Source organism: Giraffa tippelskirchi, chromosome 5 (genome assembly GCF_054371585.1).
Source record: "Giraffa tippelskirchi isolate mGirTip1 chromosome 5, T2T-mGirTip1v1.2.pri, whole genome shotgun sequence".
Lineage (NCBI taxonomy): Eukaryota > Metazoa > Chordata > Mammalia > Artiodactyla > Giraffidae > Giraffa > Giraffa tippelskirchi.
Genome location: NC_137279.1, coordinates 55,033,837 through 55,059,826, shown reverse-complemented (window position 1 = coordinate 55,059,826; position 25,990 = coordinate 55,033,837). Strand labels below are relative to the sequence as shown.

Below are 25,990 nucleotides of genomic sequence, written 5' to 3'. Positions count from 1 at the left end.
CAATGTTAAAGGGTTTATATGCACAAGTTAATGCAGACAAGGACAATGCAATGCATTTAGGATTATTCAAAACTTTCTGCATAAAATAAAGCACCAAAAGTGGCAGCCCAGATAAGACCCTAGAAGAGAAAAACATTAGGGAAAAACTAACGAAATCCAACAAAGTATGGAGTTTAGGTTAACAATATATCAAAATTGGTTCATTAATTTTGACAAAGGTAATGAAAGATGTTAACATTAGAGAAAATTGAGTACAGGTACAAGGGAACTTTTTTTTTAAACTATTTCTGTAATACTTCTATAAATCTAAAACTATTCCGAAATTTAAAGTTTATTAAAAGCAAAACAAAGGAACATGAGTTTTGAAAATGAAACAGAAATACTTTGTGCAGTTTTCACTGAAATTGTTACACCCCATAACATGTTATGAAGAGAAAAAAAAAGACTAGTAATCACATACAATCTTAAGAGCAGTAATGAAATCAAACTATTTTCTTAAAGATACTGTTTCTGAATCTGAAATGTGTACAATTCTAACCAGCAAAAAAGCAAACAGGACTATGAAACAGTCATAAGACAACTAACTGGCTCAACAGACAACCTGCTGCTGCTGTTGCTGCTAAGTTGCTTCAGTCATGTCCGACTCTGTGTGACCCCATAGACAGCAGCCCACCAGGTTCCCCCATCCCTGGGCTTCTCCAGGCAAGAACACTGGAGTGGGTTGTCATTTCCTTCCCCAATGCGTGAAAGTGAAGTCACTCAGTCTCGTGTCTGACTCTTAGCGACCCCATGGAATGCAGCCTACCAGGCTTCTCTGTCCATGGGATTTTACAGGCAAGCGTACTTGAGTGGGGTGCCATTGCCTTCTCCACAGACAACCTGAGACCTAAAGAAAATAAGTTCCACGCTGCATTTAGTGAGTACTGATGCTATATTGGGATTTTCCCACACATAACAGACATAGGCATATAATTTTAGTCATATGGACTCTAGAGTCAGACAGCATGGGTTTGGAGTTGGCAAGTTGCTGAAATGTTGTATGAATCAGTTTCTTAAACCATTTGTAAAACTGGAGATAATAATAGTGCCTTTCTCACAGGGCTGATATGATTAAATAAGTTACTACATATAAAGTGTTTGCTAAGTATCTGCACATAACAGGTGCTATCTATCTATGTGTTAGTTAGGAATACAAATAAAAGGCAAAATTCAAGCCTTCTGGCCTTTCATGAACGACACAGGAAAAAAAATAGATTAAAAAACTAATTAAAGACAATCTGTTTTGCAGTGTAAGGGGATATAATCAAGAGTTTGAATGTTTCTAAACCTGAACACTGACTTATATACCAAACCCCCAATCTGTGTTTTGCCAAGAACATGGACTCTAAAGCTGATGTAATTCAAAATAAACATATTTTATACAGTAAATAACAAAATGTAGAGCTCACTATTCCAAGAAGTGACAGTGACAGAAAATATTGAAAAACTCAAAAGGTACAAATGTTCAAATGGTGTAACTATGGCTGAAAAACTTTTATCAAACCATTCAAGTCACCATCCAATGGGACAACCATGACCTCTCACATCAAGAACACAAGGGCAGGATATTGGATGGTAGGGACCCAGGACGTCTGAGGGAATTAAACAATGTAAAATAAGCACTATTTATGACTGACTCCACCGGTCAGTCATTTAATGATCCAGTCTGTGTATTTTCCAGAACCATTATTTGCCTTTCATCTCCTTCTGACTTATCCCTTCTTCACCTAAATCAGCAAAGAGAAACTGTGGAATTGTAAAACTGGTTTTGCTATTAATGACACTTAAGAAATAGTTTGGGAAGAACTATAGTAAGAACAGCTAAAATAGAACCGTTTCCTTATCTGCCACTTCCTTTTGTCTACATACTCCATTCAGCATAGATGGGTAAGAATTAGGCTATAGAATGCAAAATCTCACATTAAACAAAATGTGGGGGGAAAAAAACCCCATCTGATTTATAAAATATGGCACAATACTTTCTCAATGGCTAAGGTTCTGAGGCTAACTGCTTTGATTGTGTGTGCGCGCTTAGCCACTCAGTCGTGTCCGACTCTGCAATCCTTTGGACTGTAGCCTACCAGGCTCCTCTGTCCATGGGGTTTTCCAGGCAAGACTACTGGAGTGGGTTGTCATTTCCTTCTCCAGGGGATCTTCCTGACCCAGGGATCGAACCCAAGTCTCCTATGTCTCCTGCACTGCAGGCAGATTCTTCACCAGCTGAGCCACTGGAGATTCCCAACTGCTTTCATAAAAGGCATTTTATTATATTAGCATCACTGGCAATGTTCTTTCACAAAGCTTGTTCAGCATGATTCACAGAGGCTGACACACGTGCAAAGGCAGAGACACCCTTCAGCCTTAGAGGGTGCTGGGCAAGGACCCACGCAGACCCACACCAGTGGCTCCAGCCAGAACAGCCCTTTGCCCTAACCAGCTAGTCATATGTTATTATTTTATATGACTGCCAAGATTGAAAAGGGTTTTGCCTACTAACAGTAGAAAGAAATGAGTAAGACTGGGCTTTTCAGGACTCCATCTGCTTTATTTGGGAAAAAAATAACTTAAATCTACCATAACTTCTGATAACTGAAAGGAATGCTGAGAGTACAAATACAAACCCTTATTAAAGGACACTCTCAAAAATCTCAAAATGTAAATAAAACTTCCCTTTCTATTAATGGATATTTTTCTACTTACAATTAAAATTCTGCCTGGAATGAAATTAAAATGCTATCTCTTCTACTGATTTAATAAGCTAAAACTACAAATTTTTATAAATTAAGTATCAACGACTTAAAAATTATTAAGATATTTAGAATTTTAACTACCAAAATTAAAATCTTACTAATTTTCTTCTATATATTAACCTATTGATTTATAAAATATTTGGTAACTGTCTTAAAGCTATTCTACTAAATGAATTCAATTGTAAGTTTTATTTGCTTACCCACTAGCTTCTGGAGGAAATCTGACTGTAACCTTCCCCATCTCAGCACCTGGAAGCTCAACAAATTTCCCAACATCTTGCTTTTTCTCAGGAACCTGAAAAGCAAAACAGCAACAACAAAAATAGTTACATGGTTAACCGTTTAAGAATAAATTCATTGAATAAATACTCAGTACCCACTATGCACCAAGCATGGTTATGAGGAAAAATTGACTAGATTATTGTCCCTGCACTTGAAGACTCAAAATCAGTTGAAGTCAACCAACAACATTTAAAGTCATCAGGAAAATGCTTAAAAGGAGGCACGAACCAAGCTGGACCTCAAAAAAATAAGTGGAAGTGTATCAGATGGAGAGTGTACAAGGGAAGGCATTCTAAGGAAAGGAGTAACAGCACAGGTAAGACTCAAAGGTGAGGTGAGCTGTGCAATGTTAGGAATGCATATTGGGTGGGTAGGCAAGACACTAGAGAGTTGACTAAGTCCAAACATGAAGGTCCTTATAATCTGACTTTTATGTTTTAGGCAATGGGGAATCCTCATGGGTATGGAACTACTTATCTGTATTTTCTAAAATGAAACCTGGGACAGTGCAAAGGCTCAACTAGAAAAAAGAGACCAAAGAAAGAAGTTCAGTGATGAGCCTATGGTCTGAAAACAAGCAGGAGGTAATGAGGTGTCAATAAAAATCGACAGCAGTGGAGACAGAAAATAAACCTCTAGATACGAGAAGTATCTAGAGAACAGACAACAAGTAACAGAACTTGTTGACTAATTAGAAGTGGACAGTGGTGAAAGCGGAGTGAGGATTTTTAGCAGAACAACTGAGATGACTCTAGTGTCTTTATACAAGCAGGCAGTAGTTTTCAAATTTTACAGCATCAGAAACCCTTGAAAAATGAACTTGACTACACGTGTAGTATGTAAAACAGATCAAAACAGAGCAACTCTAGCTGGAGAAGAGGACCTTTTTTCTACTGTTCTCCATGCTATATCTTCCTACAGAATCAACAAAAAGGCTCTACAGAAGCCCAGGACTCAAGGGTCACAATGGTTCAAAAACCAGAAAACAGAAGATCTGGGAGGAAGAAAAGATGGTATAGCTATAAAATAGTGAGATTTTAGTAATATGGACTTTGGATTTCCCAAGGGACACACACTGAATGATCACAATCTTCTAGAAATATAATTATGAAGATTAAGGCTTAATATAGTCAAGCAGGTGAAGACAAGGCAAGATTCAACAACGGCAGATTCTTCCAAGAAGATCCTTTTTAATTGACGGAGGGAAAAAAACTATGAACATAATTTTCTTCTCAGATTTGGGATCTCAGACAGACAAGATGTCAGCATAAAAAAAATTTTTAAAGGCTTACCACTTTAGCTTTGGTTGCTGAAACATTCCACTTGGTACCTACTGACTGGAAGGCCTGCTGGGCTTCAAGAAAGCCAAACCAGCGTCTTACATGAACTGGAGCTTTGTTCTGTCCCAACTGTTCCTGCCACGCAGCATTTCCTATTAGCAAACATAATTTTAAAAGCACTCAATATATCAGAAAAATCAAAAGTAAGTTCCAGTCATGGTTAATTTAAGTAAATGAGATGGCTTAAAGCTGTGCTTCTATAATGAAATTTTAAAAATCTGGGTATACATGGCAATGATTTCTAATACTTGACATATTTTAAGAATTCACAAAAATTAATTTAACATATTTTTTCATTTTAATTCACTAGGGTGAATCCTAAATCCTGCCTTCACCACCGCCACACACACACTAGGCCAATGTTACATCCATAATTAAGAAAAGCTTGAAGTGTATCAACTACAGAAAAAAAATAAAAATCAATATCAAGAAGTAGCTCTTTTTTTCAGATGTAATATCAAAAGTGGTGCTGAAGGAGTTTATGCAACTCTTTAGCATCACAAAGCTACCTCCATAAGATACTACCTTCCGTTTATGAATATTAATTCAAAAATCAAAGTAGATAATAATGTCATAAATCTACAGACGAAATGTTGTAACTAGAAAAGTCCTTCATTTTATGTTGGTTGTTATTATAACAGTTTAATTTAGAGAAAAGTTTAAGCCACCAAAAAAGTATAGAGAGGGAGTTACCCGGCAGTCTGCACTTTCACTGCCAAGGGCACAGGTTCAATATCCCTGGTGGAGGAACTGAGATCCCACAAGTTACATGGCACAGTCAAAAAACACTTAGAGAATATTAAAAAAAAAAAATCCTCCTATAACCCAAATTTGAAAAGTGAAAGTGAAGTCGCTCAGTCATGTCCAACTCTTTAAAGAATGATAAAACTTTCTAGCATATTTGCTGTAGGTTTTTTTTTTTTCTTTTAAATAAACTAACAAAATTCAAGCCCTCTTTCTATCTCTCAATCAATCCCATATTCTGATCTGTTGCAAACTACTCAGAGAGGATGGAAAAAGTGATCTCTCAGACAGACAATTACAGCTCACCCTCCTCAACCACGTAATGAGCAACCAGAGACAAAGTAACTGGAGTCAAGCAACGGCTGAGGCAGGAGAGGTGCTGACATAAATGATGAGGAACAAGGACAGTTCCAAAGGCAAGAGAGGAGCTGTGGGCAGCAAGATAGGGTCAACCGCCACGGACATCAGAGGATGGGGAATTCTTGTGACTGGCTAGCAAGAAAGTAGCCAGGGAGGTCACTCCATCAGAAAATCCTAAGTGACTGTCACCAGGCAGACAGATAGATGTTCTTATACACAGAAATATGTGTACGCCTGACCCAGCAAAATATTAAATAACTAAAGTAGAAATTCTTCAAGAAGAATTACTGATACCTTTTAGGGTGGCCCAGACACATAAATCTGCTAAGCTCAAGGAGTTTCCAACTAAGTATGTTCTCAGAGACAGACAATGATTGAGCTCGTTGACTGCAGAAGTAAACAAATCACATGAAGACAATTTTGTGGCACTGAACTCCAACCAGTGATCAATCTGTGAAAAGAAATGCATCCCAGGGTTCAGACTTAAACAAACAAGCAAACAAACGACTTCAGTGAGAACCGTGCCTATCTTATCTCAAAGCATTTACCATTACGTGGATTTGACTGTGATTGTCTGGAGGCATCTAAACTGGCACTTAAACACATACTGTGCTATTTTTCTGTTTTCTCTTTTTTCCCCCCAGGAGTGTGAAGAGGCACTTCATGGAAGAAAAAAGAAAATATGAGAACTGGAAGCAGGAAGGAATAACAAGCCTGACCAAACCCAACAAATGGTACTCAGCCAAACATATTTATCCACTTGCAGAATTTAAAAGTAAATACTTGGAAACTATTCTTTGTACTTTGAATTTTATGATTCAGGAAAGTTAGAGCTGAATGCAAATAGGAAAAAAAAAGGCATCTCAAGTGCCATATTGAAAGATAATCTACTATTGCTATAGTTAATTAAATAAGGCATATACTTAAAAAGGAAAATGTATATGACCCTGGGCCCATGTAACTTTTCAAGGCCTGCTGCCCCATTTGTAAAGTAAGAAAGCTACATAAGATAACCTACGCAGTCACATCCAGCTATGAAATTCTAGGACTCTAGGAAGAGGAAGACAGAACTAAATGACCCAAAAGGACAGCTGGTATGGGTGTGAAAGTACAAACTTATGAGCAAAGACTTTCTTTCTGAAAATAAAGTCAGACGAGAATTCCTAACCTGGTCTATGATTAATACTCTGTTAATATCCTATACCTTTAAATACAGTAATAGTCCAAAAGAGCGAAAGCCTAAACCAAACCAAACCAAAACACACCCAAGGAAATGTTCCTTCCTTACCTCAGTATGTTCCAACAAGTTAGAGCCATAGAGCCCTGCTGTAGTTGCAATTCTAGCCAAGTAGCGAAGTATGGAGTTTATGTCCGTGAACACCACATTTCTGGAACATAAGCATGAGATAAAATATCACTGTGGCTCTAGCAAATCAGTAAGTCATGAAACATGTGAAAAATGTAAAAACAGAAATCTTATATATAGCAAGTATTTTCTACTATAGCGAAAAAAATAGATTTAGTTGGTTCTAAATTCTACCAAACACTAATTTGTTTTGAGACGTTCAGCTAAATCCAATCATTCACTTCAGGGCAGACGATCTCTCTGGTGTTTTTGTTTTTGTTTAAATTAATCATTTATTCTGTCCTGGTTACACTGGGTCTCTGTTGCTCTGGGTGGACTTTCTCTAGCTGCGGTGAGCAGGGACTGCTCTTCGGTGTGGTGTCGTCTTCTCAGTGTGGTGGCTTCTCTTGTGGCAGAGCACAGGTTCCGATGCGGGCTTCAGCAGTTGTCACATTCAGGCTCAGGAGCTGTGGCGCACGGGCTGAGCTGCTGCTCAGCATGTGGACTCTTCCCAGACCAGAGACTGAACCCGAATCTCCTGCACTGGCAGGCAGATTCTTCTCCATCGCACCACAAGGGAAGTCCTCTACATAATGTTTTATCCTTCTCGCTATTAGTTTCTACATGTCTATTCAGTGGTGAAAATAAACATATGATTGGGATATCAAGAATAAAGTGATTTAAAATAAATAAAGGCAATGAAGCCAAGGATATGCTATCATAAAGAAGCTAGTTTTATCAAATTCCAGGTAAACATGGCAGATCAAACCTCACCAAAACTGTTGTGTAAAATGTTTAAAAAGACACAGACACAAACCCATAAGGAAAAAGAGACTAGAGAGAAGAGATAACAGCAATAAAATTTCAGAAGCTAGAAAGCAGATAGAGTTAACAGGCCTGAAAAAACTGAATCTTAACTGGACAATGGACAAAGCTGAAAACCAATCCAATTTAAATTTCAGGATCCTCTAAAGACTTACAAATCAATAAAACCAGGGACTAAAATAAGGAGGCTTGCTTAAAAGTCTGTTTAAAACTTAGCCAGAAATACAGATACCTCCAACCCCTATTCTCTACAGCTGGGCTACTCCTCTTACCCAGTCCTGGCAAAAACTGGAGCTTTATTCTCTAAAGACGAAGATAGAGGGTCTGTCGACTTGGGGGCAATGTGGCACGGTGGCAAGCTGGGTGACAGAGATGACAAGAGAATAAATGAAATAAACGTAAACTGGATGCTGAGATTCTCAGCCTTCTTGCCACCCTCAGCCTCCAAAATATGCTGGCTCCAGCCCATCCTCACCTTCCAAACAGGATGCTGAAAGTCTTCTCTGGACAATCTGATCTACCCAGGAGGAAAAGAACCAAGGATACTAACACCAGAAGCTCCTTCAAATGAACAGTTGTTCAGTCAGATTACCCCGAGTGAAACTCACAAGTGACAAGCCCACCTTGGAGTTCAGAACTTGGGAGTCTGAAACTCCCAGTCAAAATCTTAGAAAACCATCAATAGTTACCAAAAGCCTTTAACTCAAAAGATAGCGACCAAAATAAACACACAGATGTAAAGTGAACAAATCAAGGAAAAGAAAAGTTTAAAAGTGAATACATAATTTTTCTCTGAGCAATGAAAAAACATATGATTATGTTTGTAATCATAAAACAAGAACAGGATACTTTACCTAGATAGTAAGTAACAGAACTCTCAGATACGAAAAATACAACAGCAAAAAGGAAAACTCAATAGAAAAACGGGATAATAAAGTTGAAGACCTCTCTTGAAAGTGAAGAAAAATGGGGGGAAAAAATGGAAAATGAAGGTGACACTTAAGGAAAGTAAGAAGACTAATCCCAACATACACATTAAGAACAGAAAATAGAATGTTATCAAAGAAAAAATTTTCTAATCCCCAAAAGAGGATTTCTAAGTTTACACATTAGAGGGCGCAGCCAAGCACCCAGTAAAACAGATGAAAAACGGACTCAGACTAAAGCATATTATCGTGAAATTTATGAATACTGGATCCTAAGGGAAGATGCCCACAAGCTTCCTGAAGTCCCACAGAAAACACAGGGATCAGAAAGCTTTCAGAAGAGAACAAAGCAAACAACTATTCCATGGAAAAGTAAAAACTGTACATGAAAAGCAATCATGATATGTAGCTCAGCAGTGACTCCAACTTACAGGATCCTCATAGTGTAAGCACTACGAAGTGATCTAATCAAAGTTCTGATGCAACTACAATGGGAGGAAGGAAAACAGGGGGAGAAGAAGGGTGTGTCTGAGTGAAGGTTTTCTGTATGCTGCCCCTTTTCCAATACAAGTCTTTCTGTCAGTTTATTACAGACCATTTAAACCATTTCCATATCTGCACCCTGCTTGAGAATACCCTTGAAGCCTGCTTTCAACCTGGTTCAAGTTCCACGATCTGGCAAAGATTCCTTAAAAGAATCTGAAACCTGGTTCTGTCTATGTCTCAGTTTTGCTAAATAAGAGAATTATTTCCCTTCCTTTTCAATTTTTTTCAGTGGGTTCCAAAAGAAAGAGGTAAATCCAAGGGCATGCCATCTTCCATATACCTAAGATGCAAATAATCCATCTTAATCAAGAATATACAATATTAAAAAAAAAAAATTCAGTATACATTCATTACAGAAAATTTTGAAAACACAGGGAAGTAAAAAGGAAAAAACACCTCACAACTCCAAAACTCAGAAATACTAGTAAAGGTATTGTATACTTCTCAGTTTTTTTCTTTGGAGATATGTACTTTCACATTTATTTCTTGCTTTTTCATTAACATTAGATTATGAACATATCCACATTAGAAATTCTTCATAAGTCTTTTTTCACAGATGTCTAATACTCTATGCTGTGGACTTACCAAATTTATTTCCCCTTATTATTAATTTTATTAAATTTCCAATTTACAAAAGAATTAAAACACATGTACATAAATCTTTCTGTACATTTCCAGTTTCTTTTAGACAGATTATACATGTGATCAGATACTTTGCTGCCAAATATAAGTCTCTGGATATTAATTTTTTTTTGAAACTTATTTAATTGGAGGATAATTGCTTTACAATGCTGTGCTGGTTGGATATAATTCCTTTAGAATAAGAAAGAAAAGTATATTTCTTTTTAGGGATATTCTACCAGTTAGCAAGTAAAACAAGCATACAACATTTAACTTTAAATATTTAAAAAATACAGCTGAGTACCAAAAGCAAAGATACACTTACTCAGATACATGAAGAATATTCTCTTTCCCTTCTTCAACAGAAATGCTGACGTTGTCTTTCACATGTTCCACTGCCAACAAAGCTCCTAAAAATAATGAGATGAATAGACTTCTTTCTTTATAAACAATGCAGTATTTAAAACCTGAATCATAAAGCAATAAGGATGAGTCAACAAAACAATGTTAAGTACTGTGAGGAGTAAATTTTTTTCCCGGCAGTCTGTAGATGCAAAGTATGGCCTTCTGGTCTTAGAGAAGTAACAAACCAGAAACCATTCCCTGGCATAATCCAACTGCTTTTGAAAATGCTCAGTGTCCAGCAAGGGACACTGAAACGAATCTTTCCCTCTCTCACGAGAAAAGAATAAATTAGAATAGTACCTTGTAGAAAAGCTATCATTGAAAGCATTAGAGGTTATATGTGGCAGGGACTGTGCTACATGCCTTACCTTCATTAGCATTTTTAATCTCTGGAGTAACCTTAATAGGTAGGCACCTTTATCTCTGTTTTATAGACAAGGAAACTGGGGTGTGGAGGGGTTAAATAACTAGCTCAAAGCCCTTGAGTAAATATGTAGCTGTCAGGCTTTGAATGCAGCTCTAATGCAGGCCCGAACTCAAATTTAAGAACAGTGTCATCTGTCTCTCAACATATCATAGAGTTTACTAAATATTCATTAGTCCTTTGTCCTTAATTTATCGAAGACAGACAACTAGCACCCAGATACTGGTTTCTAAATACCATGGGCCACTGGGGACAGGGCTGTGCTAGAGAAGGTATAAAACAAACCTGGAAAATTTTACTGTGCTGGAAACCAAGAAGTACTCAAAGAATGGTAAGAGATATGCCAAAAGGACCCACAGGTCAGCTCGGAGGGGCTCCCGCTGGCAAACAGGGCCAATTTAACCACTAAAGTAAATAATATAAGTTTTAGAGTATCCATAGCAAAGAATCCTACATAGCAGATTTTTAAAATGAACTCCTATTACAAGCAACAAGATAGATGAATCTCAACGAATTATCCTATGCACAGAAGAATAATTTGACATGACCCAATGTATATGAACTCTGGAGAAGGGAATGGCACCCCACACCAGTATTCTTGCCTGGAGAATCCCATGGACAGAGTAGCCTGGCAGGCTACAGCCCATGGGGTCACAGAGTCGGAGACGACTGAGCGACCAACACACACACACAATGTAGGAAAAGCCAAACAGCAACAGAAAGCACATCAGTGGCCATGAAGGGCCAGGGATGGGGGAAGGGGAATGACTGCAAAGGAGCATGAGGAAACTTTCTGAAGTGAGGGAAATATTTTAGTTCATTACACACTGTACATATCTGTCAATCAATTTATAACTTAAAACCGGTGAACTTTAGGCATGTTCACCAAAAAAAAAAAAAAAAGAACTCAATAAAACTAATTTTGAAAATAAAAATGCTTAATTTTAAGAACCGAAAATGATGCAAAGCTAGCCAACTGTACAAAGATAATTTTGAGACAGCCAGGGGAAACTGAAAAAGAACGGAATGTTACATAATAAAAAGAAATTATTAAAAAAAAAAAGAAATTGCTAATGTGAAAAAAAACTGAAAATGAAAAATAATACGGAGTATAACCTATTGAGTATATTTTCCTATAATTTTTTTAAATGAGAAAAAGATCTTCTCACCAAAAATAAAAAAATGCCAAGTAATATATGAAGGAGTGGCAGAATGGAAGGTCACCATTTGGCATCATCTTACGAATAATCAAGCTGGGCAGGAAGCACTAATGGATGCTGAAACCAGTGGGTGAAGGTTTGATGCGGACTGGAATGTTTGCATGGTCCCAGAGCATCTCCGCACAAAAAGCTTGTTAACTGCACAAAGGAAAACTCTATAGTGAGGAAAGCTGTCAGAAATCACCTTAAGTACTCAAGATTAGATCACCAGTAATGGAAAAAAACTCAGGCACCAATCAATGGGCTGCAGTGAAGAACAACGAATCATTTCTGTGCTACTTCTGCCAAAGACATGGAGCCTGAATCTAGTCATGAGGAGCCACGAAAAAACAACCTTGACATCCTTCGAGTAAGTGTAATCTCCACGGAGGTCAAACCTATAAAAGCAAAACTAGAAAACCATCCCAGATTGAAAGAAACTGGGCAGACGTGACAAGTAGGCACAAAGCATGACACTAGATTTTGATCCTTAAGCTATAGAGGTAACATAGGAACAATCAATGTAGGAATCTGAATGGGATCTGGGCATTAGATGGGAGAATTGTATTGATGAGTATTTCCTGATTTGTATGGTCTTGTGAGGTGATATAGAGTTTTCTTACTTGAGAGAGATGTACACTGGTGTATTCTGGGGTACTGAAGCATTATTATCTGCAGCATGTTCTCCAAAGGCATAGAAGGAAAAAAAAGTTCCTTGTTCTATTCTTGTACTTTTTTAAGTCTAAAATTATATTAACATTTTTTTAAAAAATGGTAAATGCATATAAAATAGGGAAATTCTCACAATGCAACGTTTTTCTAATTGTTTCATCTAACATTATTGATTAAAGACAAAATGTATTCAAATTAAACAACTAGGAACAATAAAATCAAAAACAAAAAAAGAGGAAGAAAAGCAAATAGAACTAAATATCCTATAATTGGTCTATAATTCATAAGGACAACAAAATTTTTTAAGACCCTTCTTCCAGAATACTGAAGCTACGGGTCTCAATTTCATAATTTACTAAGGAAACAGGTCTATCATCTTCATGGTGATTTTCTAAGTAACATTAGTAAAAACTAGCTATTTATTGAAAATCTACAGTGTGTCAGGAACTTGACCTACAGTTTTCATTGATTCTGGCCATCAACGGTATGTAGAAAATATTATTCCTTGTTTCTTAAACAAGGAAGCTGTGAAGATGCCAAACAAGGAACTTGCCAAGGTTCCACAACTAGTAAATGGCAGGCAGGATGGACCCAGATCTCCAGGAACCAAATGTCTTTGCTCTTAACCATGAGGTCACATTGTCTAGCGCTTTCCAACTGCAGAATCAAACCCATTTCTTTTATTAGAGTTTACTGATTTTTGTGTAAGGTTAGCCCATAATTACTGGAACCAATATGCTAAAACACCATCATTTAAAAAATATTTTAAACAGCATTCAATTGTGCTTTTTGTTCCAAAAGGCTCAAAACACCCTGTAGTGAGAATGTACTGAGTAATTTCATCAGCCCGATGCGGCCAACTATATCTGGGCCTTTCAAATATTAGAATAGTACTTGCGTGTCTATATTAAGAAATGCATTAACAATAAGAGCTCAATAAACTGATCAAATTATTTTGTGTTATTTCTCAAAGCAATAAAAAAAAAAGAAATAGCTGAAAAGTCTAAGCTATCTATCCACAGTAACCTTGGCCACATTGAATAACCGATTCCAAATCGAATTTAAGATGTATCAGGAAGATGACAAGCCCCACCTTTGCTCCGACATTTACTACATCCATCGGAAGTGTAGTAAAGCAACCCCATCAGTCCGCAGTGTACTTGGGTGTTCGAGCAGTTACCCTGCCACCTTTAATTAATATAATCGCAACCTCGGTTAAAATTTCAAATGCTTCTATGATCATCTTCCTCGTTTCCTTTGAACCCAATGAAACGTAAAGAAAACTTGAGTCAAGGGAATTGACAAGCTTTTCTGAGGACGAAGGAAGGGAGGTAAATAAAGGTAAGTGGATTTGGAGGAAAGCGCTAAAAGAGGGGGAACGAAGTACTGGGATTTTAAGTTTTAAAAATGTTATTTCTACGTCCAGCTCTCGGTCTCCAGGAGACATCATTGCTAAAAGGGAGAGAAGAGTAAGCTAGGAGTCATCTTTCTGGGGGACAAGGTCCGAAGCTGAGCCCCATGCCGCTCTGCCCGGGCTCACACCGCGCCCACCTCCAAGCCCAGAAGGGTCTTCAGGAGCAAATCCACCTGCCAGGGACAGAGGGCGAGGGGCGCGGAGCCCACCGCGTGCACATTTCCGGGGAGAGAGGCAGGCCTAACCTCCCCGACTAGGACCGCCACTGCGCCAAGCCCGGCACGGCGACCTTCCCCGCCCCGCTCCCTCCCCCGGCTGATGCAACCCACACAGGTCTGCGGCCGCGGCCCCTTACCCAGCGGAGGGTCTCCCGAATTCACAGTCAGACAGAGCGTCGCCATCTGCACTGGCCCGCCGGTCTACCTGTCGGCGCGCCTACCCGGCCGCCTGAAACACAACCGACTGCCCAAAGCGAGAAGCTGCAACGTGGTGCGCGCCGGCTTGACGCTGCCGCAACCCTCGCCCCTCCCCCGCGCCGCGGTCGGCGTCTTGCCGCACAGCGCATTGCGTCATCACCGCGCGCCCCTCCCTCCGGCAGTGGGCGCTGGGGGCCTTCTAGGGTCACAAGGGCCAACGTGGCTAACGTGGTCCAAGCCGGTGACCGAGGAGAGACACTGAAGCGGACGACGTTTTACGACACTTCGTAAAGTGAGAACGTGAAGTCGCTCTGTGGTGTCTGACTAGTTGCTATCATGTGAACTGTAGCCCGCCAGGCTCCCCCTGTCCATGGGATTTTCCAGGCAAGACTGCTGGAACGGATTGCCATTTTCTTCTCCAGGGGATCTTGCTGACCTAGGGATCGAACTCAGGTCTCCCGCATTGCGGGCAGACTCTCTACCGTCTGAGTCACCAGGGAATCCCAAAGTGAGAAAAGTAAGTGGTGAAATGGTTTCTGCAGTGTAATGGGTGGTCACCAGAAGCCGGAATTGTATAGGGGCTCGTATAGTTGAGGCAGGAGGTAGCTGCGCCCCCCCGCCCCACCACAGACACTCCAAGATATCAATAGCAGGATGATTGAGAGAAGAGGCTGGGCTCTGATCAGATAAAAGCCTAGAGTCCACGTATTTATCATGCTCAAAATCGAGGAGACCTTCCCCTGTAGCCCCTTGAAGGTTAGAAGGGGAGTGATGTCAAGCTACCCATAGGCCTCTTCACTGGAATCCATCTTGGCTGAGAGATGCACTTGGACACGTGGGAGGATCCTGAGTTAAACCGAACACAGGCTCAGGACCAGACAAATGGAAATGATTAGCCAAAGGAAACCCGGAAGAAATGCCCCACATGAATGATTCAAACGACCAAGCGGGTGCAACTCTCTGAGTCCACCCGTGTATCCACTCGTAGTGTATGCTTTTCCTGCTAATAAACGTGTTCTTTGTTTCACTACTTTCTGTCTTCATGGGAATTCATTTCTGCAGAGCTGAAGGGCCAGGGCCTTGTCACTGACCATTGGTCTAGTGGCTAGAATTCAGTACTCACCGCGGAGACCCGACCTCAATCTCTGGCCGGGAAACGAAGCCCCACTTCAAGCCGCTGCGGGTCAAAGCCACCCAAGATCATATTTGGTGCTGAAACCCAGGAATTCAAGGTAAACCTTGGGCTTCACCCAGCTGCGGCTTGAGGCCACTGACTTTCGCTCCTGCTTTCTTTATCTCACTCTCCATTTCCCTTTCTTTTCAAGACCCATAGGGCATAATTTCTGTCTGCTCAACATTGAGGATGGCACAGGGGTCCCCCAGGCTGTGCAGATTCAAATAACACTTGGGTGACAGTTAACTCTGTCCTTTGGGACATGGTGGAAATGTGATTTCCAAACGTGCAGGAGCTCAAGGGGTCTCTCTCACCCACTCTCCCTCTGTCGTTGTCCAGTATGGAACCTTCCACTACGCTTTTCCTTCCCACTATACTTGCATAACAGGGTCTCTTTCTCACTTCGTATCTCCGCAACCTTTTAGGGAAGGATTGTCTGGATATTATTCCTAAACTGCGTCCCCGCCACTGCCAAACCCAGTGCTGCATGTGTGAGACAAAGTCAGCCGAAGCCCAGTTCTTTTATACCTGCCAGGACGAAAGGGCAAAGGATTTTGGATTTTCCTGCTGTCTAGTGTCTCACCTCACTCAATGCCCAGAAATTTACTGTGAGAATTTCTCTGCCTCCCTGCCCTTGAGCCTTCAACCCTGTGCCATCTTCCATAGCATTCAACTCCAATTTCTTCAAGGGTTCTATTTTGCAACTGATGGACCCCCTTCACTCCAGGCCTTGGCAGCATACACACTGCTACAGACAGCTTATCAGGCTGGCCGCTACCCAGAAGCCCGAATTATAAATGTTGTAGATGCTCAGTCACGAGGAATACACCCCAGCGTAGGAAGACTTATCATAGGACATAAGCTCCATAGACGAGGGATCCCTCCTAAGGAAAGTCCTAGCAGCCTGTCTGCAGTGATTCAAATGTCCTCCCCTGGCCACCTGGGGAAGACACCTTCTAAAGGTACTAAGGGAGACCAGAGGTGTCAGAAATCTATGGGATGCTAGAGGTCTGGAAACTCCATCAGGTTTGGAAAGAATTTGGGGTTGCACCCTGAACCCCTTCAGGTCAAAGTCTCCTAGCAAATGTTTCTGGAACAACAAATTCCATTTCCTGGAGCTTTCTCGGTTGCAGGTTAACAGAAAGGCTAAGAAAGGGAAAACTTAAGTTCTACTGTAGCAGTGCCTGGCCTTCATGTAAGTTGGGAAATGGAGAAAAACTACCTGAAGACGGGTTTCTATAATACCATTCTGTAATTGCATATTTATTGCCACTGGATGGATGGGAAAATGGACTGAGGTTCCCTCTAGTCAGGCTTTCATGATCCATTACCAAAATTCCACCCTATATGGCTCTTGTAATTCAAAACCTGGGGAACCAGAAAAAAAAAAAACATTTTAGATGATCCCCTTTGAAGCTTTCCCATCTCTCAGGGGAAAACCTAGTTCCCCCTGCTCCTGACAGTATCCCTACTTTTCCAGATCCATCTGACCGAACCCAAACTCCACTTCCCTATGTCCCTCCATCCCCTCCATTACCCCAGGAAAGAGAGACTAGTCCCTCTGTCCTCTCACCGTTGGAGCTTCCTATCACCCAGTAACAGGAATTACACCCTCTTAGGGAAGTGGCAAATGGTGAAGGGACAGTCAGAGTCCCCTTTTTTAACCAACTTAGCCCAAAGCAAACAGAAACAATTTTCTGAAGACCCATGTAGAGTTTCATGAAGAGTTTCATGCTCTAATTCTGGTTATGACTTAACTTGGAAGGATGTCCAAGGAGTCCTATCGGGTTGGCCAAAATATCCATTGGGGTTTTTCCATAAGATATTATGGAAAAACCTGAATGAACATTTTGGCCAAGCTAATATTTATTGTACTTCTGAGGAAAAACAGAATCTGGACAGCAGCCCAGAGGCTTGCTGACTAACTTGCCGGAGACCAACCTGAATACGCTCTGGGTGGAGATGCAGTCCCAAGTATAATTCCTTGGAATTAAATTTTTTGGACAGGAACAGAAGCCAGGAAGCTCATGATCTAATGTGTATTAGAAGGGATGAGAAAGTGTATCAAAATGTGGCAATGTGTCACTTGTCAATGTGAGCAGCAGTTGATTTCACGTCTTTAGTTGTGCCTCAGTGTCCCCACAACTGGAAAGAGATCTTCTGAGCTCTCTCAGGGCCATACTCTGGTTAGGAGACCACAGCACTTTCCCTTGACTCTGACTAAGACAGACCAGCCAGAAGAGCAAGGTCCTATTCCCAACCATATTGTACAAGAAGTGGATCCTTCAGTGTGGGACAAAGAAACTCCTAGAATGGCTATACATGCCCAACCTGTAAGAATTCACCTTAGGCCTGAAGATGCTTATCCTAACAAGAGACAAGTTGGAAGGAAAAAAAGGATTAAATTACATTAAAGGAACAGATATCAGGACAACATGGATGGAAGGCATTGGGTATATGGTTGGAGGACATTTATGTAACAATAGAATTGGATGGCAAGATCTTAAAACCTTAAGCTTGTTAGTCTATTGTACCCCACCAGGATATGTTTTCTTATGCCAGGTAGTTAAGAAACCATGGGCCACTAATTGTCTACACAGTAACTCCATGTCCACACAGTATATGCTGGCAACTGTGGTTACTGCTTAACCACACTCCTTAAGTGGGTTACTGTAACCCACTCCTTAAATGAATTTAAGTTTATTAAACCTGTTTACTCAATCAACTCTAGATTTACCTGATGGCATCCTAGATGGAGACGCCTATTTCTTTGGGTGCACCTTGTTACCATGGTCGGGGTAGCTGCCCATCAACATGTCCTTCAAAATTTATGTTACTCTTACCACCATAGCTAACAATACCACTAACTCTCCTACTAATTTACAGAAGTCTCTAGATTCACTGGCCAAGGTGGTATTTGACAACCGTCTGGCCCTGGTTTATCTGTTGGCAAAACAAGGAGGGGTATGGCAGTTGCCAGCGTTTCTTGTTGCACATACATTAACACCTCTTCCCAGGTATAGACCAACATTGGGAAAACGCACCAGACCACCTGGTTTCAGCAGACGATTAACCACCAATCCTCACTATTCAGTATGGGTGGGGAAATTGAAAGCTGGTTCTCTAACTTGTTCTCCTGGATCCCGCAAGGTATTAAAAACTTTCTGATGGGATGTTTCTATTTTCTTAAATCCTACTTCATGGTTTCACCCATACTGATTTATGTTAAATGTTTAATATTTCTGTATTCTTAAGATGGAAGGCGTCAACCTGTTGGTCCCAGGCCTGCTTCTTGGACTGAAACTTCTTAGTTGCAGATTTGCAAGAGTAGAGAAGACAGCAGGGCACTAGGAAAAATATAAATCAGTATGGCCAGTATGCTGACCTAATTCCTAACCAAGCTTGAGCCTCCGATTTTAACAGTCTTTTACTGATCTTTAGCCCCTGCTTCTCTAATTATTTAGTTTGTTTTCTCTAGGGCATCACAGGACAATGGTGATGCAGGGACTCCAGCCACTTCCCACTGCAGATCCTGCCAAAATAACAACAGAAGCCACCTTGGGGGCCCTTTAATGTGATAGGATGAGAGCTCTGTGACCCCAGCTTGGTAGGGTCTACAAGCCCCTTGCCAGCCTGAAGAAGCTACAGAAGACAGACCTTCACCCTTCATCTTCCCAATAAAGTTTTCTTGGGGTGTACGTCTCTCAGGGAGGATTTGAGGCAAGAGGTAGAATGGGCTCCCCACTCAGGTGAGCAGTTGGAGTTCGTTCCCTGTGGACAGAAACTCCAAAATATCAATAGCAGTTCAATTGAGAGAGGAGGCTGGGCCCTGCCCAGATAAAAGATAAGAGACTATACATTTCTTATTCTTGAAGTCAAAGAGACTTTCCTGACTGGAATGCTTGGAGGTCAAAACGGGAGTGATGTCAAGCTACCCGTAGGCCTCTTTGCTGGAAGAGACTGAGAGATCAGTTTTGGCTGAGAGATATGCATGCACACATGGGAGGATCCTGAGATAAACCGAATATGGACTCAGAACCAGGTAAAGCAAGATGATTGGCCAAAGGAAACCTGGAAGAAACGCCCCATTTAAGTGATTTAAACTGCCACAAGGCTGCAACTTTCTGAGTCCACCTGTGGGTCTATCCATATGTACTGTTCTCTTTTCCTCCGAATAAACACTTTATTTCCCTACTTTCTGTCTTTGTGGGAAGTCATTTCTGCAGAGCTGAAGGGCCAGGGCCTTGTCACCGACCACTGGTCTAGTGGCTAGGATTCGGCGGCTCTCACTACACGACCCAACCTCAGTCTCTGGCTGGGTACCGGAAACTCTGCTTCAGGCCGCTGCAGCTGAAGCCACCTGAGATCATACTGTCCGGGGCACTGTATATAAACACCAAAAAAAAAAAAGTCCTGGAAGCATGTACACCAACAGCCATGGTTACACTGGAGATGGGGGAGGGTTTTTATAATGTTTCCTCAGTGTTTTCAAAAGAAGAATGTATTTTCAAGAGTTACTTTCAAACTTGAAAAATGAAGGATTTATTTATAAAAAGACATTGCTTAAAGGCATTGTCCCAGTTTTGTCTTGTCTCTATTTCCCTGGGCTGTGCAAGCATGCCTTTCAGAGGTCATCTGTCCTCTTAAACCTCGTAACGTGTGCTGGCGAGTGCCCTGCAAGCATACACCAGGGGCTGGTATTATAGCTCAAGGGGCCAAGAACTGATTACAAAAATACATCTCAGCCTCCTAAAGACATTTCTGTTTTCACTAAGGAGTGCTGCTTAAATTAAATATGAGCCTTGAGTGCTTAGTGCAGCTATAGAGGCATTATCTGTGTCTGTCCCAACCCATCATCAGACGGCTACATCTTACTTGTGGCCAGCCTCCAAAAGCTAAGACACCTGCATCAGAACAGGACCGTTTCCCTCACCCTACCTTCCTATTAGACTCTGTGGGGATTGGGTCCCTAATCTCATTTTATCAAGTTCTCCAGATGATTATGGGCTTCCCTGGTGTCTCAGACAGTAAGGCATCTGCCTACAATGCAGAAGATTCGGGTTCAATTCCTGGGTTTGGAAGATCCCCTGGAGAAGGAAATGGCCACCCACTCCAGTACTCTTGACTGGAAAATCCCGTGGATGGAGGAGCCTGGTAGGCTATAGTCCATGTGGTTGCAAAGAGACACAACTGAGCAACTTTGCTTTCACTTTCCAGGTGCACACCACACTGCCTTTCTGCCTTTCTATGTTGAAATTAGTTTCTCTTCTGCACACTCTTCTAGCTCTCCAGATTCTTGTTTGCTGAAACCTTATCTTAGACATCTGTGGATTCCCCACAGTGCCTGGCACAAACTGGGGGTCCCTCCTACTCTATAATAATTGGTATGGGAAAGAGGATGCAAAGTCATTGATTGCCCAGGGAGTGGGAGTGATACAAAATTTACCTGGAAAAATACAATGGGAAACAGGATGCAAAGTCATTGATTGCCCAGGGAGTGGGAGTGATACAAAATTTACTTGGAAAAATATAATTATGAATTGGGAAACAAGGAAAATAAATTTGTATTATCTTACAAAATTTAGGTATTCTTGCAACTATGTGTTAATTCTTCCTAGAACAAAGAATAAATTAAATATTGAATGTTTCTTTTTATTGTTTGCTTTTGCTGAGCAAAGGGGATGAGGCAAGAGCTCTGGGCCTGGAGCTAAAGAGCTGTCCTTGTGGAAAGCACTGCCTAGAAAGGACTGAAGAACAAAACCTCGCACATGTTTGCCTATTAGTAATTCACTAACAAACTAGAATTGGTTTTATTTATTCCATTTGGGGGCAAATGGAGAAATGTGGGCTTGTTCCATGACCAACTAGTTTGAGTGCCATCAGGAAACCAGATCTATGAGAGACTTGCAAAATGGAAAACAAACTCACCTGGGATCTTAACCAAACTTAAAGGATACTTATTTACTTATATTGCTTCATCTTCTTCTGAGGAGTAAATCCTTCAGTTCCTTGTTGAGAAATGTGATAAAAACATCATTTTAATTGAGGAAAACATAATAAGAATGTAAAAGGTGACACCAAGAAAGAGGTTACATGTATTCACTTGCTAAGTCATATCTGACTCTGCAGCCCCATGGACTGTAGCCCACCAGGCTCCTCAGTCCATGGAATTTTCCAGGAAAGAATACCAGAGTGGGTTGCCTTGCTCTCCTCCAGGGGACCTTCCCGGCCCAAGGATCGAACCTAAGCCTCTTATGTGTCCTACATTGGCAGGCAGGTTCTTTAGCACTGGTGCCACCTGGGATGAGCTAAAAAATTAGAATCAAAGCCAAGAGGAAAAATATTTACTATATGATAAAGAAAACATAGCTGTGCTAATAGACCAGAATTAAATACAGAGACATTCTCAAACTGTCTTATAGAGAAGCCACCATAAAATGTTTCAACACATACTACAGTAACTTTGATACATCATTTATTCAACATTTTTCAAGTTAAATAGTTAAACGTGCTAGGCAGTGTTCTTTGTGCTAGGAATATGTTCAGTCAGTTCAGTCGCTCAGTCGTGTTCAACTCTGCGACCCCATGGACTGTAGCAAACCAGGCTTCCCTGTCCATCACCAACTCCCAGAGCCTACTCAAACTCATGTCCATTGCATCGGTGATGCCATACAACCATCTCACCCTCTGGATTGACTAGTTGGATCTCCTTGCAGTCCAAGGGACTCTCAAGAGTCCTCTCCAACACCACAGTTCAAAAGCATCAATTCTTTGGCACTCGGCTTTCTTTATAGTCCAACTCTCACACCCATACATGACTACTGGAAAAACCATAGCTTTGACTAGACAGACTTCTGTTGGTAAAGTAATGTCTCTGCTTTTTAATATGCTGTTTAGATTGGTCATAGCTTTTCTTCCAGGAGCAAGCGTCTTTTAATTTCATGGCTACAGTCACCATCTGGAATATGTAGTGAACCAAAATAAGATCTCTAAATTCATAGAGCTTACATTATAGTGGGAGGAGGCAGAAAATAAACAAACCAGTTAATTCATAAAACAATTTTTATAAAAGTAATAAAGGAATATGATAGTATTAAAACTGATGAAATCAGAGGAAGGGAACTTCAGATACAGTTGTCAAATGAGGCCTCTTTGGGCTTCCCTTGGTGGTACAGTGACTAAGACCCCATGCTCCCGACACAGGGACCCAGGATTCTATCCCTGTCAGGGAACCAGATCTCACATGTTGCACCTAAAACCTGCACAGCCAAATAAATAAGTAAAATAAATGTAAATGTAATTTAGAAAAGAAAGGCCTCTTCGAGAAGACATGTAAACTGAGCCCAGTCCAATGACCAACTATTCAAAAATCTGATATTTCATCACTGGAGGGAAAGTTGATTTATTTCTTAAAGAAACATTTGTAGATCCCGCTTTAGAGAATCTTTCAAATGCATATCTCTGATGTAAATCAGGCCACTATTATCACCAAGCCTGAGCCCTCCAATGCCGAGAGCTATGTATTATTCATCTTTGGGTCTCCAGCACTGTTCACTGTGCTTGGCTGATAGAAGGGTCTCAATAAATGCTGAAATGAATGAATGAGTGGATAAATGTGTGTAAAGCAATCTATAATAAAGTATGCTTGCTCAATAACCCACCTAATAACATGCATGAAGACTTACAAACTAAAAACATGGGTTAAATGTAAAATGCATATATGGTGTTGTAAGAACTGGAGGCAGAATAATTTAAACTAGTTCCTTACCTAACAGGATTCTTGATGCTTTATTTAGAAGCTGGTTCTTTATAATTAAATTTATGTAACTTATTGGTCTCCCTATTTTAATATGTGATTTATTTATTTTCAATAGAAAAAAATAGAAATTCAAAGTACGTTTTTCTGTTTATCTCTTGCTATTAACAAACCACCATAATATTTAGTGGCTTAAAGCAATATCACCATTTTATTATATCACCTATTGTTGTGGGTTAGGAATTTGGGTAGTCCTTGGCTGAGTAACCAATAGAAACCTCAAGTAACATTCAGTGGGGTCATTCGGTGCCATTTAACTGGAGATTGTTTGCTGATGTGCTGAGTTGCTTCAGTCGTGTCTGACTCTGCGCGTCTATGGACTGTGGCCTGCCAGGCCCCTCTGTACATGGGATCCTCCAGGCAAGAATACTGGAGTGGGTTGCCATGCCCTTCTCCGGGGGATCTTTCTAACGCAGGGATGGAACCCGTGTCTCTTAGGTCTCCTGCATTGGCAGACAGGTTCTTTACCCCTAGCACCATCTGTGAAATTACAATGTAACTCTCACTTGATGCTTGGAATGGGAAGTCTGGAAGCCTAAGCTCTGCTTACTCTCCACGTTTTCTCAGATCCTTTCCATGTAATACCTCAAGCAAGGCAGTAAGACTTTATGAGTAGTGGCTAGCTGCCCCAAGAGTGGAGGTTCAAAAAGACCAAGATGGGGACTTTTTGTTGGCTCAATGGAAAATAATCCTCCTGTCAATGCGGGGGACACAAGTTTGATCCCTGATCTGGGAAGATTCCACATGCTATGGAACAGCTAAGCCTGGGTGCCACAACTGTTCAGCCTGTGCTCTAGAGCCTGGGAGCCACAACTACTGAGACCATATGCCACCACTGCTGAAGCCCGTGTGCCCTAGAGCCCATGCTCTGCAATAAGAGAAATCACCCCAATGAGAAGCCCATGCTTGCCCAACTAGAGGAAAGACTTTCAGCAATGAAGGCCCAGCACAGCCAAAAATAATAAATAAGTTTTTTAAAAAATGACCAAGGTGAAGACTGCAAGTCTTCTGATCTATCTTCAGGAGTCACACAGCATTGCTTCTGTGGCACTAGACTGGTGACCAATGAGTCACAGGGCCCTCACAGATTCAAAGGACGGGACTGACTATACAAAAAGCATGAATGCCAGGAGGTGTGGTTCACAGGGGACTGTAGTGGGTGGATTTGTGTTCCCTGGAAAGGATACGTCCAAGGTTCCAGTACCCGTAAATGTGACTATTTGAAAATAGAGCCTTTTCATGTGCAATGAAGTTAAGAATCTCATGATGACATCATCCTAGAAAGGAGAGGGAGATGACCCATGTGGGGAAAGACATATGCAGACATCGGAGTGATGCAGCTACAAGCTAAGCGATGCCAAGGATTACTGGAAACGTCCAGGAGTGAAGAGAGAGGTGTAGAATGGTCTCCTTCAGAACTTTCAAAAGGAACCAACTCTGCCAACACCTTGATTTTTGAATTCTGACCTCCAGAACTGTGAGAGAATAAATTTCAGTTGCTTTAAGCCAACTGGCATGTGGTCATTTCTGACAGAAGTTCTAGGAAATTAATAAATGGGCAATCTTTGGAGACTAGTTGTTACAAAGTGTAAACTACAAATTGGTACTTGCCATGGGCACTTGCCATCTACCCCTACAGGGATTAAATTATGGGCAGCTGCTGACCTTCAACACCTCCTGATAGGAGTTCAGGATGGAGAGCAGAAATGAAGCACCTGTACTCTGGGAAAGGTGAGCAGGACAGGTCTTCACATAGTTAGGTATTTTCAGGAGCCAATTCTATGAACCCAATTCTTGTATCTCCTCACATCTAGAAAAGCACTAATATCCATCCTGGTGACAACTGTTTCTTATAACTAGCAGTAACCTGTACGAGACTAGCAGAAACCTTCTACAAAAAAATGTGTGCTCACCTACATGTACTCTTCCTTCACCAAAATCACATGTATACCGACTTTCCCTCCTGCCTCTTTGGAGCAGTTTCCCAGAGCTATCTGAGGCGCTGTCTTCTGGGCTGCAGTCTTCATTTTGCCCCAGATAAAACTTTACTCGTAACTCTCACGTTGTACATTTTTTTAAGTCAAGAAGAGTTTTAAAATTCTTCACCGTCTTACTGTATACAGATTTTTTAAATCATACACATGATTGTGTTGCTGAGAGTATTGCAGCAAAAATAGAGCTGAAACTTTTCTTAAATGAAAATGAGACTTTGGTTTTCTGATACACAAAGAAAGTAAGCAAACAATGAACAGGCTGGGGAAACAACATAAACAGGCCTGAAAGAGTTAAGTAATCCTGGCTATTCTTTAGCTGTTGCTACTGACAAACACTTGTGGCTGGATTTGTTTTTCACAAGGCTAAAGAAAGCTGATTGCTTTCTGACTCCATATGAATTGTACTCTGCACCTGGCTTTCTTCTCCCCCTACACTCTCTGGGAGCATTCTGCAATTTCAGAAAGAAGGTCAGGTCTGATAACTTCAGGGACACCAGACTCGCTTACTAACTTGCCTGATGCCCACTGTGGCCACTTTGAAATTTTGCAAAAGAAAGAGAAAAAAATGCAAGACTTTCATTGAGATATAAAACCTTCCCCTTATTCCCCAGAGAAGGGGGCACAGTTCTTGAGGCACTTGCCTGCTGTGTATTCCCCCTTGCCAGGCAAAGATAGAATCCATTTTTCTCATTCCTCCA

The 25,990-nt window shown here is 40.9% G+C and overlaps 1 protein-coding gene and 1 long non-coding RNA gene across 4 annotated transcripts in view; one reads left to right on the top strand and one right to left on the bottom strand.

Moving 5' to 3' along the window:
• Positions 1-14,413, bottom strand: part of EPRS1 (glutamyl-prolyl-tRNA synthetase 1) — a 60,054-nt gene extending 45,641 nt beyond the window's left edge. For 2 of the 3 annotated variants that reach the window (XM_081491961.1, XM_081491962.1), the window contains exons 1-6: positions 14,248-14,413; positions 10,104-10,188; positions 6,804-6,903; positions 5,810-5,966; positions 4,364-4,503; positions 2,990-3,084 (exon numbers count right to left, since the gene is read on the bottom strand). In XM_081491961.1, the coding sequence (XP_081348087.1) occupies positions 2,990-3,084; positions 4,364-4,503; positions 5,810-5,966; positions 6,804-6,903; positions 10,104-10,188; positions 14,248-14,293 (623 nt within the window). In that variant the 5' untranslated portion in view covers positions 14,294-14,413. Of the gene's footprint in view, positions 1-2,989; positions 3,085-4,363; positions 4,504-5,809; positions 5,967-6,803; positions 6,933-10,082; positions 10,189-14,247 lie in introns of all 3 variants that reach the window. The other variant, XM_081491963.1, reaches the window with a different exon arrangement.
• LOC145506710 (uncharacterized) lies at positions 13,625-19,676 on the top strand. Its single transcript, XR_014054198.1, has 4 exons — positions 13,625-13,819; positions 13,905-14,825; positions 15,371-15,540; positions 18,961-19,676. It is a non-coding gene; the product is annotated as an uncharacterized LOC145506710 (long non-coding RNA).
• Positions 19,677-25,990: the final 6,314 nt, after the last annotated feature.